The 18,265-nt window shown below is 47.6% G+C and overlaps 1 protein-coding gene across 3 annotated transcripts in view; it reads left to right on the forward strand.

Annotated features, from left to right (window-relative positions):
* POR (cytochrome p450 oxidoreductase) overlaps positions 1-18,265 on the forward strand; it is a 53,547-nt gene that overhangs the window by 4,896 nt on the left and 30,386 nt on the right. For all 3 annotated transcript variants that reach the window (XM_081172999.1, XM_081172997.1, XM_081172998.1), the window contains exon 2: positions 17,049-17,243. In XM_081172999.1, the coding sequence (XP_081029125.1) occupies positions 17,062-17,243 (182 nt within the window). In that variant the 5' untranslated portion in view covers positions 17,049-17,061. The remainder of the gene's footprint in view (positions 1-17,048; positions 17,244-18,265) is intronic.

Raw genomic sequence — 18,265 nt, forward strand, 5'->3', positions numbered from 1 at the left:
ATTGTGCGGCGGCAGCGGGAGGCCCCACTAGCTAAAGTGGCACCTCAGGTTAAGAACGGTTTCAGGTTAAGAACGGACCTCCGGGACGAATTAAGTTCTTAACCAGAGGTACCACTGTAAATAGATGTGTTTCAGGGTTGGGGACCGCCTGTGCATCTCTGAATGTTGCTGTACTGCAACTCCCATCATCCCTGTCCATTGGCCATGGTAGCTTGGGGCTGCTGGGAGCCCAAGTCCAAAAAACATAGTGAGGACTACAGGGTGTCCTCCATCCTTGATGTTGAGGGTGGGCTCCTTCCTTCTGGACCCTGGGGCTTTCAAATCCTTGCAGGCACTTTGATCCTGGCTACATGTATACTTTACCAGAACTGTCTATCAGAGAGAGCTTGTGCTCTGGAAAGAAGCTACAGGGGGAAAAGCAGGGGATAGATAAATATGTAATAATGATGATGGGGATGGTGATGACAGCTCAGTTGGTAGACCATGAGACTCTTAATCTCATGGTTGTGGGTTCAAGCTCCATGCTGGGCGAAATATTGCAGGGGGTTGGACTAGATGACCATCGGATCCCTTCCAACTCTACAATTATTTGACTGGAAGCCAGATTCTGAAGCGTTGCTTGCTGTGGGGGTTATGCAACGTGGACACCAGGGACCTCCTGAATAAGCACAGTGTTTGTGAGCCAGGAGTACTTGTTCAGTTTTCTGGACCGTGGATAATAAGAAACAGCTTCTTTGGGATTAGATGTGACAGCAAGGAATGTTTTGACTATCATGGCCCCCCAGACTCCAGTTTTTTCTGGAGTATGGGCATCAACAGCTTTTCCCCAAGCAAACCCAGACGTCTTTCACCTGGTTATACTTGGGAGTCCTGGTAGATGGCTTTTTCTCCCCTTGCCTTTCAAAGCACGTTTTATAGGTGGACTGAGAACTATATACTGTCCCCTGGAATTGGAGGCAGTACGCTGGGGATCTTGAGCACTGTTGTGTTCAGGTCCAAGGGATCTGGTTGGCCACTGTGAGAACAGGTTGCTGGACTATAACCCCCCCCCCCGCCCCCAATCCCTTTGGCCTGATTCAGCAACCAGGCACGTCTTAGGTCATGTGACTCTTCAATGCTAGGCGTGACTTCAGATGTTAGTAGCAGATTGTAGTGACTCTGATTATAGGAGATTGTTTTATTAGGCCACTTTTGCACCACCCGTCAGTCAAGGCCTCCAGCTGATTTGTGAAGTAGTAAAAACAAGAAACTATGAAATGCAACCAATATTTTCTAAAAAAATCAAGATGTGAAAAACAGTGCTGGCTAGGGCAAAACTAGCCAAAGGGTGTGTATGTGGGTAGCTTAATGAAACCCACAAGTACCCATTTCCTTCCCCAGTAAAAGATTCGGGGGCGGATAATTAAAGTCACAAGCCCTTCCCATAATTTTAGTCCTCTCTTCTCTATAGCACTGAAGGAGGATAGGCACAAAAAAAGGGAATGAGCCCCCTGGATTAGTTTAACACAATCGCTTTGCTGGATCAGGCCAATGGCCTATCTAGTCCAGCATCTTGTACATGCAGGACCCAAGCACAAAAGCACCCTTGGACTTCCAATAGTTTCCAGCAACTAATATATGTGATCTTGGATGTGTTGGGTCTGGTTTGTTAAAAGTGGTCGGATGAGACTCTCTGTTGACGTGACCAGAGTTCCTCTACGATCTGGATCCCCGTGACAACCCTCATCCTGGGAGGAACGAGTTTTCAAAGAGCATCAAAAGCCTTGGCCTCCCCGCCATCCCCAATGTGAGGTACAGTGGTACCTCGGGATGCAAATGAGATCTGTTCCAGAGCCCTGTTCGCATCCTGAACAGAACGTAAGACGCGACAGCGCATGCGTGGGTAGCGTTTTGCCGCTTCCGTGCATGCACATGACATCATTTTGACCGTCTGCGCATGTGCGAACGGCGAAACCCGGAAGTAACGTGCTCCGTTACTTCCGGGTCACCGCGGAGCGCAACCCGAAAATACTTATCCTGAAGTGTATTTATCCCGAGGTATGACAGTAGTCCTAGGTTAGTGTTGACCTGCCAGCCCTGGTCTGAAATGGAGGCAGAATGCCTTTCCACAGTCAATATCCAACAAACATGAGATGGCGGGTGCTCCAAACGTCGCAATAGGGTGCTCCAAGCACAGCAGCAGACAGAACAGTTCTGTCTGATAATGAAGAAATTAATTGTCCCCAAAGGTACGTCAAATGGCCATGGATCAGCGATCACTTAAAAGCAGACTTCCTCAGACTCGGCCCTCCAGATGTTTTGAGACTACAATTCCCATCATCCCTGACCGCTTGTCCTGCTCGCTAGGGATCATGGGAGTTGCAGGCCAAAAACATCTGGAGGGCCGAGGTTGAGGAAGCCTGCTTAAAAGTGTAGTAAGCTGATGAACACCCAACATCTGCCTCCATTTCAGTGATCTTTTGACAGTGGCTTACCACTCCAACCATTCCTGTTCATGGAACATTTGTTTGATAATTAGTTTGTGACTCCACACACATATTATATGTCTTCTGTTTATGAATTTTGAAACAGTGTAGTGTTATAGAAACATTGCCAGTAGATTATTGGCCGGCGTGTTGCTTGTTGTTCAGAATGTTCTGTTTTCCAGCCTTGGTTGCGTGGACCTGCTTTGGGTCCAAGCTTCCTGATCACGTTTGTTTGTTAAAGCTGCATGTTCCTCCCTGTGATTCTTGGGAGTTATTTCTCTCTCGTTGCATAAGGCCCTCGACTTTGCTTGTTCCTTTCCAACACTTGAGGAAGGAACAACCTCAGGTTTTCCGCTTAGGGTCTGGCTCCTTGCCAGGCCGTTGGATTTAAAGGGACGGCGCCACCTGTTGGCTCAAGGGCATCATTGCTTCCATTAGGCCTCCCAGCAAGCCTAAGCTGTTTGGGCAGTCCTGGTCTGGCACTGGCCTTTGGGATAACCTTTGCCATGACTTGGCAGGGTGGTGTCTTCTCTCTGCGCAAGCCAAGCTTGGCATGTGCCCCAGAATGCACTGAACCTGGCCCTGGAATGGGGTTCGTTCCTGGTCTCTGGTTGGTCAGGTGCTTTGAGAATCTCCCTCCCACACCACACTCCAACCAATTTGTATCATGAAACTTTTGCATTGCATAATATTTCTCTTTCCCTGCCATGAAGCTCTTCCAATGGAGAAGGTTTAGGGCAGGCATAAGCAAACTCGGCCCTCCAGATGTTTTGGGACTACAACTCCCATCATCCCTGACAACTGGTCCTGTTAGCTAGGGATGATGGGAGTTGTAGTCCCAAAACATCTGGAGGGCCAAGTTCACCTATGCCTGGTTTAGGGCCACAGTCACCCCATGTATTCACAGTGCTTTGATGCCACTTTAAGCGGTTATGGCTTCTCCCCTAGAATTCTGGGAGCTGTAGTTTAAGGGCGCTGGGAGCATTTGCATGAAAATACCCACCTCCTGGTTTAAAGAGTGGCCCCATTTTAGCCATGCACAAACCATGTGTTAGACACTCAGATATATAATCTGGGCAACAGTCACCAAAACGGAATGCCTAGTTGCCATTTTTGGGCCAGACGCCTCAAAAGCCATATTTTTCAATATGATTTTTTTGGTTCCTGAATTTCATTCTGATTGTGCAGATAAAATTTAAAGGGTAGAATTCTACAGGATGTGTTGCTGGTGTGTGAAAAACAGTAAAGATCCGAGGATCCCCAGGCATGTTACACCAAATGGTGGAGATGTCAGCAGCCATCCTGGCAGTATTTGGGAATAGTCAGATTATTTGGATATCTAAGAAATTCAGTAATCAACTCTTAGATATATTGGAGACCAAGTTCCTCAAGCATTTGATAAATAATCAACTGTACAGCATAACTTTTACTTGCTGGGTGCTGAAGGCAAATTGTGGACAAAAATATCAGGAGACCGCAGGCTTAATACACTATAGGGTTGTAACAGCATCAAAATGCCCTAGGCAGTGGGCACATTTAGTGATTGGTGTGGGTCCAATTGCGACCACATGGAGATCTCTGGGTGGCAGGTTGGTGACTGACATCTCTCCATCTGGCTGGCCTCTCCAGCTCTCATAACCAGGTAAACAGAAGAGCTTATTTATTGCATTTATATTCCACCTTTTTCTCCAAGGAGTACATGGATCATTCTCCTCCTTGGCTAATCCTACAACGACCCTTTGAGGTAGGTTAGGAGGCTGTGAGTGACTCCAAGGTCACCCAGTGAGCTTCCTGACTGAGTGGGGATTCGAGGCTCTCAGCCCCACTCACCTCACAGAGTGTTTGTTGTGGGGGAGGAAGGGAAAGGAGATTGTTAGCCGCTTTGAGACTCCTGAAGGGGAGTGAAAGGCGGGATATCAAATCCAAACTCTTCTTCTTATGATCTCCCAGGTCCTAGTCTGGCACTCTAACCACTACACCCCGCTGGCTTGCTAGAGTATGCTATGGGGCAGCTCTATAGATTAAGTAGGTAAATAAATATGAGGAAAGCAAAATGTCACTTAGAGAAGGATCTGAAATATTTTCCCTGAAGCTTGTATTTGTTTTATTCTGGATTGTTTTATTTGATGTTTTGATGTGATGTAAACCACTTGGAGATTTCTTCTTTAAAATATAAAGCAATATAGAAATGATATTACATTCGTAACTCGGAAGTCAAATGCTTTGCGAGACGAACGTTTTGGTTCCTGAACACCGCAGACTTGGAGTGATTGTTCCGGTTTGCGAACGTTCTTTGGAACCCGAACATCCGTTGCAGCTTCCGATTGGCTGCAGGAGTTTCCTGCAGCCAATTGGAAGCTGCGCCTTGGCTCCTGAACGTTTTGGAAGTCAAACAGACTTCTGAGGTACAACTGTATAATTATTATAATTATTATTTATTAATCCCCACAGGGGGAAAGATGGCACCTAGACATTCTGTTGTGGTGACCATAACCTAGGTTTAAGGTGCCATTTGGCAATTGGCTTATATATCTATGTTTCTATCACTGGACCTCAAAAGGGTAATCGAATCCACCTTTCTGCAGTGCAGGAATCACAGCTGAAGAGTCCCTTGGGAAAGGCTACCGTAAGGAAAACTTGCAGTCTTGGGGACAAGTCTTTCTCTGAGCTTCTTTTGCCAGCCATTTTGGAGAGGGTTGTGTTGAGTGGCTGAGCTGTAACTGATCTCCCTGAGACTCTGTTTGAATAAAGAGACTCTCATCCCCACCCTGGTATTGAGATTGTGTTGCTAACTGGCATGATGAATGCATAAATGCCTCCTTTGGTATTATATAACTGCCCTGTTGCTTATGGCTGGATGTTGTTCTTAAAGCTGTACGGGAGTCGTTATGGGGACATGTGAGGTGTTATTTACCCAGGTTTGGTGGGGCATCTTCGTCTGCCTGAGGTTCGATGGGTGGAATATACAGACCATGCCCCCCTCACTGGCACTGGGCACCACCACCGTGACAATCTCTGGGTTTTGCCTTGGCCATGTTCCCATAATTCCATGCAGTCTTCCCATAATTCCACTCAAATTGCTTCTGAAAGTGGAAATTGCCTTGTAGGGACAGCCTGGGAATCTACAGCTACATTTCTTTTTACACTTTTATAGGACTGCCATCCATATATGGGATTTGTCTGTTGAAAACAGCGTCCAGGAAAACCCGGGCGTATGGCAACCCATGTCGAAAGTGTTGAATTTTTGGGGGTCAAATTTCTTTAAAAATACATTTTTGGGGGAGATTTTGCAAAAAAACGCAGCAGCTTTGCATGCGCTGTACATAGCGACGCTGCACATGCGCTGTACATAGCGGTTTGCCGGCGGTGGTGCTCCAGTGCCATATGGACTGTGCTGGGATCCTCTGCTCACCGCTGCAGCTGCGAACGGAGGATCCTCTACATGCGGTAATGGAAGGATCCCACCGCTGTCTGGATGGTGCTCGAGCGGTGCCAGCGGCAAACCGCTATGTATGGCGCATGTGCCGCGGCGTTACATACAGCGCATACGTGTGATGCCACACATGCACTGTACATAGCGGTTTGCTGCCAGCGCCGGGATCCTCTGCTTGCGGCTGCAGCCGTGAATGGAGGATCTTCCACATGCGGCTGCAGCGGCGTGGCGAGCCCCTGCGGGGTGCCTTCTCGTCACCCCCCCCCAGACATGGCACCCGGGGCGCCCCCCTGTTGCGACACCACTGGGGGGGCTAACGCTGTTATCATATTAACTTCTAAGCATATGGTTGTGTCCTTGACCATTTCTCATCTGTTAACCAGTTAGATAGCTGGATAGCTCAGCTGGTTAGAGAGTGGTGCTGATGACACCAAGGTTTGTAGGTTTGATCCCCGTATGGGACAGCTGCATATTCCTGCCTTAGAGGGGGTTGGACTTGATGATCCTCAGGGTCCCTTCCAACAGTATGATTCTGTGAGATATCTGTGAGATAACATTCTTGGTTTAAGGGGTCCAGTTGGCTGGTGACAAATTGCCAATGGACGACCCTTTGTCAGACTCTTAAAATGTGTGGAGCTAGATATCATGGTATGGCTTATCCAAAAGCAGGCTCCTCTATTTAACCTATTGTCGACTGATAGAATTGAACAGTGGCTCTTAACCTTTTTGGGACCGCAGATCCCTTTGAGAATCTGATGAAAGCTATTTGCCAGAAAAATTCATACAAACACAAAATGTTGCATGGAAATTATTTTATTTCACTGGGGGGTGGGAATCTGGTTCACAGACCCCCTAAAGCCCATCCATTGACCTCCTGGGATCCATGGACCCCTGTTTAGGTATCCCTGATTAGTGGACTGTTTCATTCCATACAAACGCTGCCTTTGACAGAGTTGGACCATTGGTGAAGGGTTCACAAAGTAAAGGAAGGATTGAACTCTGATTAATAAGAATACACACAGAGACTTGAACCAGCAAGACTCTGGGAAGGGTGCGTATAATAATCTCTCTCTGTTCGTGCCACTCCTCGGCCCAGGTCGTTTTATTCACAAAAGAACTTTTACAGAGTGTTCGTAAGAACCAATCAGATTTCTTCTGAGCATTTCAACAAACCCCACTTGGGAACAAAGTTAAACTACCAAAACTAATTAAGCATGGGGTAAATAAAACAGAACTACAAAGGAGAGCATTTGGCAACCCCTGAGGTCATAAACAAGCAATATACATGATAAGAAGGATGGCCAGGAGGACAGGATCATTATCACCTTCAGGTGAGATCTGTTTCCTGGCCCTACTTCAAGGAAACTGCCCACTGTCTTTGATGACCCAGGAGCCTGCCTGTCTAAGTGTGTAAGTGACTTGTGAAGAAAGAGAAATGGAACAGGGATGCAGAGGTGTGGATTGATCAAAAATCATATCAAAATAGGTTAAACCCTGTCAACGCAATGCTTTCATTGCTGACACTGATGGCTTACTCTATATTCGTTATAATTCCTCATAGCAATCCCACCTATTCATTACAATTGGTCCTCCATCTACATTGACTGGCAGCAGCCCTTCAGGCTTTCGGGCAGGGGTTTTTTCCAGCCCCATGCTGGGGGATTGAACCTGGAATCTTTTACAAAAGCAGGTGCTCTCTCAGCGAGCTACAACGCTTCCCTCTAAATCAGGCATGGGGACCACGGGGTCCTCTGAACTGTTGCTGGACACCCAACTCCCATCAGCCCCAGCCAGCATGGCCAAAAGCCTGGGATGATGGGAGTTGTAGTGCAGCAACATCTGGAAGGCCATAGATTAAAGCACACTTTAATGGTTCTTTGTGTGTATTTGCATACAGTTTAGAGCAGAAGGTAGGGGATCGTGCTGGTTAGCTGTGTCTTCTGGTCCAGAGGAATAGGTTGCCCACATCTTCTCTAGAAAAGGAATTCAGAAAGCAGGATCGCTTTTCTTGAATTTTGACTTAAAAAATCATCTTGGCGAAAGAGCTGCGGAGGATCTCCAAAAACTAATTCAGTATTGTTCCAAAAGAGGCTGTCAGGCAGATGTTTTCCTATCTCAGGCTGAGTGCTTAAATGTCAGATCGACCCCATCTGAGGTCACTGCAACTACCCCAAATATGAAATTCTGTGAATTGCACCAAATTATGTACACTCAGGAAGTCCTTTCAGTCCCATTTTTCTTTCTATAGCCTCTTGTCTGAAGAAAACCCAAATTACCTGTAGTGGGCAGATTAAGAGGAGCAGCTCTCAGAAAGCAAATTTGCTCAGATAATATTTCTGCGCTTGTGTGTGTACGTGTGTATTACGTGTCCCACGCCTGCCTCAAGAGACCAAAAGAGCCCTGTGTTTGATGGCTCTTATGTAAGACACGTGGGGCAGAGAATGTAACTTGACCCTAACTCTACAGCTAATCTTTGCACAAAACATTATAGCTGGGCGGCTTCCGTGCATGCTCTCAGACAAGGTGTGCTCTTCAAAATGGATCAACACCTGAGAGGTTTGGGTTTTGCGGTGGCCAACCCTGCAACGTGAGCAGAGACGACATCGTGGCTTTCAGTGTTTTGGTGGCATGTGTTTTTGAAAGCTTTGCCTTGCCCTTTTCAGATGGTGCTGCCCTCTTTCAGATGCACCTGACTGGTATTACTTTTAATCAGCCAGGTTTCAGGTCTGGTGGTAGAGCATCTGCTGTGTATGCAGGAGGTCACAGGTTGAATCCCCAGTGGCGTCTTTTGGTAGGGCTGAGAATGTCCTTGGCCTGGAACCCTGGAGAGCTGTTGCTGCCAGCCTGTGTAGACAATGTTAAGCTAGATGGACCTTCGCCCTATGGTGCCAGGGCAGGCTGCAGTAATTAAAACACAATATTAAAAACTGTTTAAAGCAACTTCCAATTGCGGAAATAGGGTGGACCCAAGAAGTGTACACCTGACCTCAGGTGGTAAAAAGGCGCGTCCTCAGCATTTGCGAGTTCACAGCTTAGGGGGCTACCACAGAGAAGGCCATCTCCCAACCCCTCTGAGGATAGAGGAACAGTCAAGAGGACCCCCTCTGGTGATACCAGCCCCCCAAGGAAGGGTCTGTAGGGAAAGAAGCAGTCTTTCAAGCATTTGGAGCCTGAGGCCTTAAAATGCTAATATGAGCACCTTGAATTGTGCCTGAAAATGGACTCTCAAATCCATGCAGCCAGTATGGCTGCTGCATTTTGGACCAGTTGAAGTTTCTGCGTCATCAAGGGTAGCTGGATAAGCCAATGGGTCCCTGCCCCAAGGACCATGCAGCTCTAAATTTGGAGCGGGTGGGGAGGAAAAGATGAGGGCTCAGATTTAGCTGGAGTTTTAAGTAATGAACATAGGAAGCAACTTCTATGAACTCAAGCCACTGGTCTATCCAGCTTGTATTGTTTGCCCCAGGAATGGGGAATCTGTGGTTCTTCAGGTGTTGGGCTGTCTCTGTCAGCAGGCTTATAGTCTGAAAAGACTAACAACAACACATATAAAAACATAGTAAAGTGTCAAACATTACACACTTCCTGGTACTAGCCTGTTACTTGCCTGACATTCTTAATTTTTAAAATAATAATAATTCCCTCTGCAGTAATGTCAAAGAGATAACCTACTACCTGACATTTAGAAGACATCTGAAGGCGGGCCCTATTCAGGGAAGTTTTTAATGTGTGACATTTTAATGTATTTTTAATCTTTGTCGGAAGCCGCCCAGCCAGATGGACGGGGTACAAAATAATAATAATAATAATAATAATAATAATAATAATAATAATAATAATAATAATAATAATAATAATGCTGACTAGTTTGGGAAGAGTCAAAGGCTTCTATTGTGTCCTGGGGTTACAGCACATGTCCCACTGGGTGGAACTCGCACCCAGATCTGGGTAGGAGGCGAGAGTGCCAGGTGAAATCCTAGGCGTTCGCGTACCAGCCTCCTCCTCCTCCCACTGCATCTTGCATAAGTTAGTTCCCTGCCCTATCAACAGTTGCGGTTGTCCCATTCCACACGTACACAACTCTATGCACTGGTCTACCTGGTGGGTAAGTGGTTTATCTTTGCTTCTATATAGGTGAGATGTAGGAATTGCCACACTGCTCAGGGGTAGAGCACCCACCTCCCATACAGAAGGGACCAGGTTCAATCCCGGATGCCTCCGATTAAAAGTATCGGACGGGGGACGGGACATGGTATTTTCCAAAATGCTTCCTTCAGATGTGGATGGCAAAGGCAGCCATGGCAGAGGTTACTGTCACAAGAGAGAACAAGAGGTCCTGTGGCCCAGTGGTAGATGCTCTACATGCAGAAGGTCCCTGGTACCAATTGCATTTCCAGGCAGGTCTGTGGCAATAAATCAATGGGTTGCTATATACAGTCATACCTCAGGTTACAGCCACTTGAGGTTGCGTTTTTTCGGGTTGCGGACCGCCGAAACCCGGAAGTACTGGAACGGGTTACTTCCGGGTTTCGGCGGTTGTGCATGCGCAGAAGCGCTAAATCACAACCCACGCGTGCGCAGACACGACTTGCAAATGCTGCGGGTTGCGAACGTGCATCCCGCACGGACGAAGAGTTTGGATTTGATATCCCGCCTTTCACTCCCTTTAAGGAGTCTCAAAGCGGCTCACATTCTCCTTTCCCTTCCTCCCCCACAACAAACACTCTGTGAGGTGAGTGGGGCTGAGAGACTTCAGAGAAGTGTGACTGGCCCAAGGTCACCCAGCAGCTGCATGTGGAGGAGCGGGGAAGCGAACCCGGTTCCCCAGATTATGAGTCCACCGCTCTTAACCACTACACCACACTGGCTCTCACACTGGATCACGTTCGCAACCCGAGCGTCCACTGTACCAAACAGATTGGGACTTTGGGGTCACCATGCCAGAAAGGTTGGGAACCACTGGGCCAAAAGTCATGCACTTAATTTAATTTCTTTTGGTTGGGTGATAAAAACTTTGTAGAGACAGTTAATGCGCTTTTTGACACAGTAAGTTTGATCTGAGTCGACCAGTCCCAGTGTTGTCTACACAGACTGGCAGCCGCTCTCCGGGGGGGGGGGGGACATTCCTATTCCTACCTGGAAGATGCCATTGGGGATTGAAACTGGGAGCTTCTGCCTCCAAAGCAGATGCTCTGCCACTGAGCTGTTGCCCGTCACCTAAAAGCAAGCTAAGGTTCTAGTCCTCATGCCTCTGGACAAATGACTGAATTAAACAGGAACATGATGCTGCTGCTTTAAACTGAGTTAGGCCACTGGGTCCATATGGCTCAGTAGTGTCCGCCTTGGCTGGCAGTGACTCTTCAGGGGATATTTGCAGCCCTCCGTAGAGATGCCGGCGATTGAACCTTCTACATACAGAGGAGACCACTGAGCCTACAGACCTTTCAGATTGGCATCTGTGACAGGCAGCAAAACAATAATAAAATCACAGAGTTGGGAGGTGCACCAAGGGTCATCTAGTCTGACCCCCCGCTGCAGTGCATGGCTCATAGCCAAAGAATTCCTTTAAAAAAAAAAAGATATTTATTGAGATTTTCAAAATATTACAAAATTAAAAAAGAAAAAAGAAAAATACAAAATAAAAATAGTTAAAAACAACTCGCTCTTTCAATGACTTATCTTTCATTTGCTTATTTCCCGGACCTCCTCACGCCTCCCTTTTCTGTATTCCAGTTCAGTTAATTAGTTCAGCAAATCCCTCCCCTCTTTGTTTATCCTGGTCTTCAATCTTAAAATATTGTAACATTGAATTTTTACCTATTAATAGTCCATTTTCTCATATTCCCTTATAACATTACAGCTATAAACCACTTAGTTTCTATCCAACATCATTCTAACATTCATTAATTTTACAATATTTCTGTAAATAGTCTTTAAACTTTTTCCAATCTTCTTCCACCAACTCGGATTCTGCCAGTCATTTCTACCAGTTCCATATAGTCCATCACCTTCACCTGCCATTCTTCCAAGGTGGGTAGGTCTTGTGTCTTCCAATACTTTGCGATAAGTATTCTTGCTGCTGTTGTGGCATACATAAAGAAAGTTCTATCCTTCTTTGGCACCAGTTGGCCGACCATGCCCAGGAGAAAGGCCTCTGGTTTCTTCAAGAAGGTATATTTAAATACCTTTTTCATTTCATTATATATCATCTCCCAGAAAGCCTTAATCCTTGGGCACGTCCACCAGAGGTGAAAGAATGTACCTTCAGTTTCTTTACATTTCCAACATTTATTATCGGGCAAGTGATAGATTTTTGCGAGCTTGACTGGTGTCATGTACCACCTGTATATCATTTTCATAATATTCTCTCTTAGGGCATTACATGCCGTAAATTTCATACCTGTGGTCCACAACCGTTCCCAGTCAGCAAACATAATGTTATGTCCAACGTTTTGTGCCCATTTAATCATAACAGATTTCACCGTTTCATCCTGAGTATTCCATTTCAACAGCAAGTTATACATCTTTGACAAAATCTTAGTTTTAGGTTCTAACAGTTCTGTTTCTAATTTTGATTTTTCCACCTGGAAGCCAATTTTCTTGTCCAAATTATATGCCTCCATTATCTGATAATATGGTTTTTAAATGCTTTATGTGCTTTAACCTTGTCATACCACAAATATGCATGCCACCCAAAAACGTTATTAAAACCTTCTAAATCCAAAATGTCTGTGTTCTCATAGCCAAAGAATTCCTGACAGGTGGCCACCCAACCTCAGTTTAAATACCTCCAAGTTCTTCCTAATATTTATGATGCAGAGCTGGTTGTCCGTAGTGCTAGGCACTGTTCAGGGGAGGCTTTTGCCCTGGAGTCCTTTGTCCCTCTTCTGTGCTCTCAGCTGATCACCTGGCTCCTGAGGAACGTGACTCTCAGCTGCCCTTCCCAGCCACAGGCGGATAAGCCTCCATTGTGTTACTCCATGGTTGCATCAACCCTGCTTGCACAACGTGACTTTGAAGCGCAGAGAGCTGGCGCGATGTGTGCGGGAGGCCGGGCTCAGCGCCCTGCAGGAGGCATTTCCGTTCTGGGGTGGTTGTGTGTGGGCTGTTGTGCCGGGAAAAGTTGCCACGCCGGCCTCTTTCCTCACCCGTGTTTCGATGTCAAGTTTACCAGCTGGCCTGGAATGGGGGAAAGCACCGGGTTGCCGGCCTGAAACAGGGGTGTTGGGTGGATGAGATGACGGCAAACCACTTCTCTTCCTGCAGCTCTCCGGTGCCACCTGGTTTCTACACAACTGAGGAAGTCCTTTGCCCACACGTCACACTCAAGCCTTGCTTGTTGACACGCTACCAAGAAAATCACAGCTTTGTAGGGGATTCTTGGCCCTGTGCCCACGCTCACTAATAAGAACGGCAGGGAAAAATCCAGGTGTTTTATCTGAGAGGCCAGGCCAGCAGGGAGAAGTGGGAGTTCAATTTACGGCACCGATCTGGACAGTTCGGGAGATGTCAAAGTGGCAATCCTTAGCTGGAAGATTTCCCCCCCTTTAAAATATAAAACGGCGTAGAAATGGACATCAAGAACCACAAGCCCTACTGGGGGAAAGAATGGCGCCTAGCTTTAAGGTGCTATTTGGCAATTAGCTTCTATATCTGAGTTTCTAACACTGCCCCATTCCATCTGATTCCAGTGATTTATTGCATTTATATGCCCCCCTTCTTCTCCAAGGACCTCAAAGTGGTCTACATCCTCCCCCTCCCCATTTTATCCTCACAATGACCCTTTGAGAAACAGTGGTACCTTGGTACTCAAACTTAATCTATTCCGGGAGTCCAGTCGACTCCCAAAACCATTTGAAAACCAAGGTGTGGTTTACGATTGGCTGCAGGAGCTTCTTGTACTCAAGCTGAAGCCGCGTCGGACATTCGGCTACCAAAAAACGTTTGCAAACCGGGACATTTACTTCCGGGTTTGCACCGTTCAGGAGCCAATTTATTTGGCAACTAAGCCGTTCAGGAACCAAGGTTCCACTGTAGTTTATGCTAAGAGACAGTTACTGGCCCAAGGTCACCCAGGGAACTTTGTGGTCAAGTGGAGAGCTGAACCCTGGTCTCCCAAGGTCCTAATCTGACACCACTAGTGGCTCTCGAGTCAGAACATTGGTCCATCTCATCCAGTATTGTCTACACTGACTGGCAGCAGCACTCCAGGGTTCCAGACAGGGAACCCTCCCAGCCCTACTTGGAGATGCCCTTGGTGATGGAACTTGGGACCTTCTGCATTCAAAGCACCTGCTCTCTACCCCTGAGCTATGGCACTTCCTAACCTGCTTTATACGCAACTAAACTATTGGTTCCTCTAGCTCAGGCACCTTCTAGGGTTTCAGGCACAGGATATTCCATCCCTACCTGGAGATGCCAACTGGGGATTGAATTTGGGGCCTTCTGCATGCAAGGCAGGTGCTCTTCCACTCAGCTGCAACCTTCCCCAAAGGATGCTGGACTGGGTGAGCTTCTGGCCTGATATAAATTGGGGCTCTTGTCCACAAGGATTCTTTGCTTTCAAGGCACAGAAGCACGACCACCTCATCTAATCCAACTGCATTCTTGCACCAGATTGGAATACAAATCTTGTCCTCTCTTGAACTCTGCCTCCTTTCTCTCTTCACCAAACTCCTCCAGCATTCTGCTCATTCCTCTGAGCCACTCCCGCTTCAAATCCTTCCTTACATATATATATATTCACACCTTGTTCTTTGACCTGCCTCTTTTTCTCCCTCCTCTTTGCCATTTCATCTCCCTCTCACTCTTTTGGATCCCACCCTTTGCCTTTCCTGCCTCTCAGGCTCGCCATTGGCTGGAATACTGTGACATCAGAGCATCCTTTGCATGGCCCGGTCCCTCTTAACACATCAGAGGCTGCCACCATTTATTTATTTTTACCACCTCCAGATGTTTTGGACTGTAGCGGGCTGGAGCGGAGTGATTTGGGGTCACAACTCCCATCAGCCCCCAGCCCGCTGAAATTGGCAAACGTTGGCTTGAAATGCAGATGAATCAATGCAGAATGGAGTGTGTACTCAGCGTTTACTGTTATAAACACACCTGTCAGGTCACCAATGCTGCCTGGCCTGTTTAACTGCTAACCGCCATGCTCTATGAATTCCCTGCCCACTTCTCTTCCTCTCAGGGAAAGCTCTTTTCAGGAGGCAGAAGGTCAAAAATGCACTCAGCAAAGGGTTGTTGTGCCTTTTATATAACCTGAGGACATTTTTGGGTCTTTGAGCCTCTTCCCCCGCCGCCCCCCTCCCACAGCTCAAGCAGGAAAGGTGCGCACTGATGAGCCATGGAAAGTGGGTTTTCCCTCTTACACAACTTGTTGGTTCTTCCCACGCCCTCAATTCTAGAATCTCAGCTTTCTTGGAGTCTTTCTGAAAGCTGAGATGTAGGAAACAGCCATAATCAGACCCTGCTTAGCTTTGCATATTATCAGTGCTTGCGCCAGGCATAGGTCAGCAACAAACATCACCCCAGGCCAGTGAAGTTAAATCTTTACTCAAGGATACGAACCACAGAGCTCAAGCCTCCACAACTCTTCCTAGCAGATCTTGCCCCGATGATGCAGTTGCAAGGATCCCTCTCCCAGACGCCTCCTCTCCCATGCAGTCTGCATACAAGAAATCTTTGCTCTGCTCTTTTCATTCCTCTGTGTGTCCTGGGAGACCAGCGGGGAGGGGAGCTGGTTGCAGCAGGAGGGGGAGACTTCCTGGCTTCTTCAGCTGCCTCTTGGACCCCACTCCTCTCCAGCCTCTGCTTCAGCCTTGGAGTCTGAACCGCTCTCTGCCACAGCCTCTTCCTGCTCACTAAACCCTGTTGCCTCTTCACCTTCTGACACCTCTTCCTCTCAGTCTTCTCCCTCTTCTCCCTCTGACTACTCATTGCCCATCTCACCACCAGTCCTCTGGCTCTGAGCCTTCTTCTGCGGGTTCCCCAGGGGGTTCCCCCGCTGCTGCCTCGCACAACTCCTCTGCATCCAGACAGTCCCTGACACATATGTGCTAGAAGTTTTATCTATTTTAGGATGTGAGAGAGAGGGTGTCTTGGGTGGGAAAGAGAGCGAGCGAAGGGACTGTGGAAACTTCAGTGACGGAGAAGAGGGGTGATGGCTTTGCACGCAGGCAACCCATCATTTTATTCTCTGCAATCAGGCTGTGTCTTTATCCCATTCAACCCCCAGCTAAAACAGAGACGAAAAGCCCACGTGCTTTGCCGTTACTAATTTCATTTCTGTACCGCTTTATATTTTAAAGAAGAAACCTCAAAGCGGGTTGCAACACATTAAAACATCAAAAGCAATCCAGAATAAAACAAATTCTGGAGTGGGTGCCACTGTCATTTCCTTTCTCTCTGCTGTGGCCCCATGAAAGCCAAACACAATCCACACGCAGAATAACAGGGAAAGGTGGTTAGAGCACCTGCTTTGCAGGCCGAAGGTCCCAGGTTCACTCCCCACGTGGGTTTGGGAGAGACCTTGGAGAGCTGCTGCCAATCAGTGCAGACAGTACTTAGATAAATGAGCCAGTGCTCTGACTCAACATAAGGCTCAATAAAGTTGTTCTTCGGTGCTGCTGGTTTGGATTGTGTGTCTTTCTGCTGTCACGCCATGCTCTCTTTTGTAGCAAAGAATAACACGAGCTGCCTTGAAGCTGACATCTAGAAAGGCAGGATAAAGCTTGTGCCGTTGTGAGAGAAAAGGAGTATTTGCCCTCTCTTGTGGAGTAGACTCACTGACGCACTCGTGATCCTCCCACATGCCTTGCAAAATTTTATAAGGTGTGGCAGTGCTGACAGTGTGCTGTCAAACTCTTATCTCAAGTCAAATCACCTAAAGTTGTAGCGTATACATCACACTACTTTGCTCCTCTCTGTAGGTGGCTGCGGCTACTCTGTTTAAGAAACTCTGGCTATGCTCAGAGGTGCTCTTTATTATTATTTCACAATATTCTGAGGTTGCTTCTCGCCACTACAGATCCCTGCTCATCTCCCCGCAGCCGGGAGGATGCTTTGGTTCCAGAAGTTCTGCTTTCTTGCCAAGACCTGAAACCGATATGTGACATGTGACGGCTATCTCTTTCTCCTCCTCGCTTTAGTTTTCCCGTTGCCATGGGGACAGCATCATCCAAGGATGACTCTCCCTCCGCAAAGACCCCGGAGGCTTCGGTCCCCTTCAGCATGACGGACGTCTTCCTCTTCTCCATCATCATTGGCCTGCTGACGTACTGGTTTTTCTTCCGCAAGAAGAAAGAGGAGGTCCCTGACTTTACGAAAATCCAGCCGCCAACGGGGTGAGTGGGTTGGTGGCGAGGTACATGGGTCTCACCCATGGCAGCTTACACCCAACAGCTTCAGAGAGGCGAGTGCTGGAATCACGTTGCACATGTAGCCTTTGGAAAGGGTTTGGAAGCTTCTGCTGGCCCCAAATCCTGTGGCCAGACTGGTGTCTGGGCCCAGGTACAGGAAGCACATTAAGACAACTTCAGTGGCTAGCAGTCTGTGTTTCCAGGCACAGTCCAAACTAACAATTTTGTCCTGCAAAGCCCTAGGTGTCTTGGGCACAGGCTACCTGAAAGATCGTGTCTCCCTACACAAACCTGCCTGGTGAGCCCCTTCTCTTGACCCCATCAGCACCAGAGGGGTAGCTGGTGGTGACCCAAGACAGAGCCTTTTCTGTGTGCTCTCAGATTGTGACATCCCTTCCCAGGAGAGGTCTGACTCCCTCCCTCCCTGTTATCCTTCCACCAGCAGGCTAAGACCTTTCTCTCCAGGCAGGCCTTTAGAAACTCAAGTGCAGGCAATGCAAATCTCTGGGCTTTAATGAGTTTTCGTTCCCAGTTCTAAATGTGCTTTTACTGTATTTTGACTACTGTTTTCGGATCCTTTGTTTTACAATGCATTCTGTCAAGTTTGCTTTTAAAATGTGCAAGCTGCCTCGAATCCCAGCTTGGGGAGTTAAGTCAGGAGGGAGAGTTCCCTAAATATGCCTCAGACAGGACGATTCCTCCGCACCATACTAGCATATTTCTTTTCAGCTGGAATTTTTCACAAAAGCGATTCACGGTATGAAGCGATGAGGTTCAGAGGCACCTGACCCAGACTGCCAGGTGCCGCTGGCTGGCATCAGTCAATGATTCTGCAGGGCTTGTGGTTCTCCTCCTCTGAAATGCAGTGGCAGCAAACTGCGGGGGGCGGGGGGCGGGGAGGTTCTCTGTGCAGAATCCTTTGCCCGGTTCACCTTCCACCTTTGCTCCTGCTATGTGTAGATGGCATCTGTTCCTGCAGGGGTGGCGACTCTCAGGCCTGGGGGTGG

The sequence above is a fragment of the Podarcis bocagei genome (genome assembly GCF_964188305.1).
Source record: "Podarcis bocagei genome assembly, chromosome: 15".
NCBI lineage: Eukaryota > Metazoa > Chordata > Lepidosauria > Squamata > Lacertidae > Podarcis > Podarcis bocagei.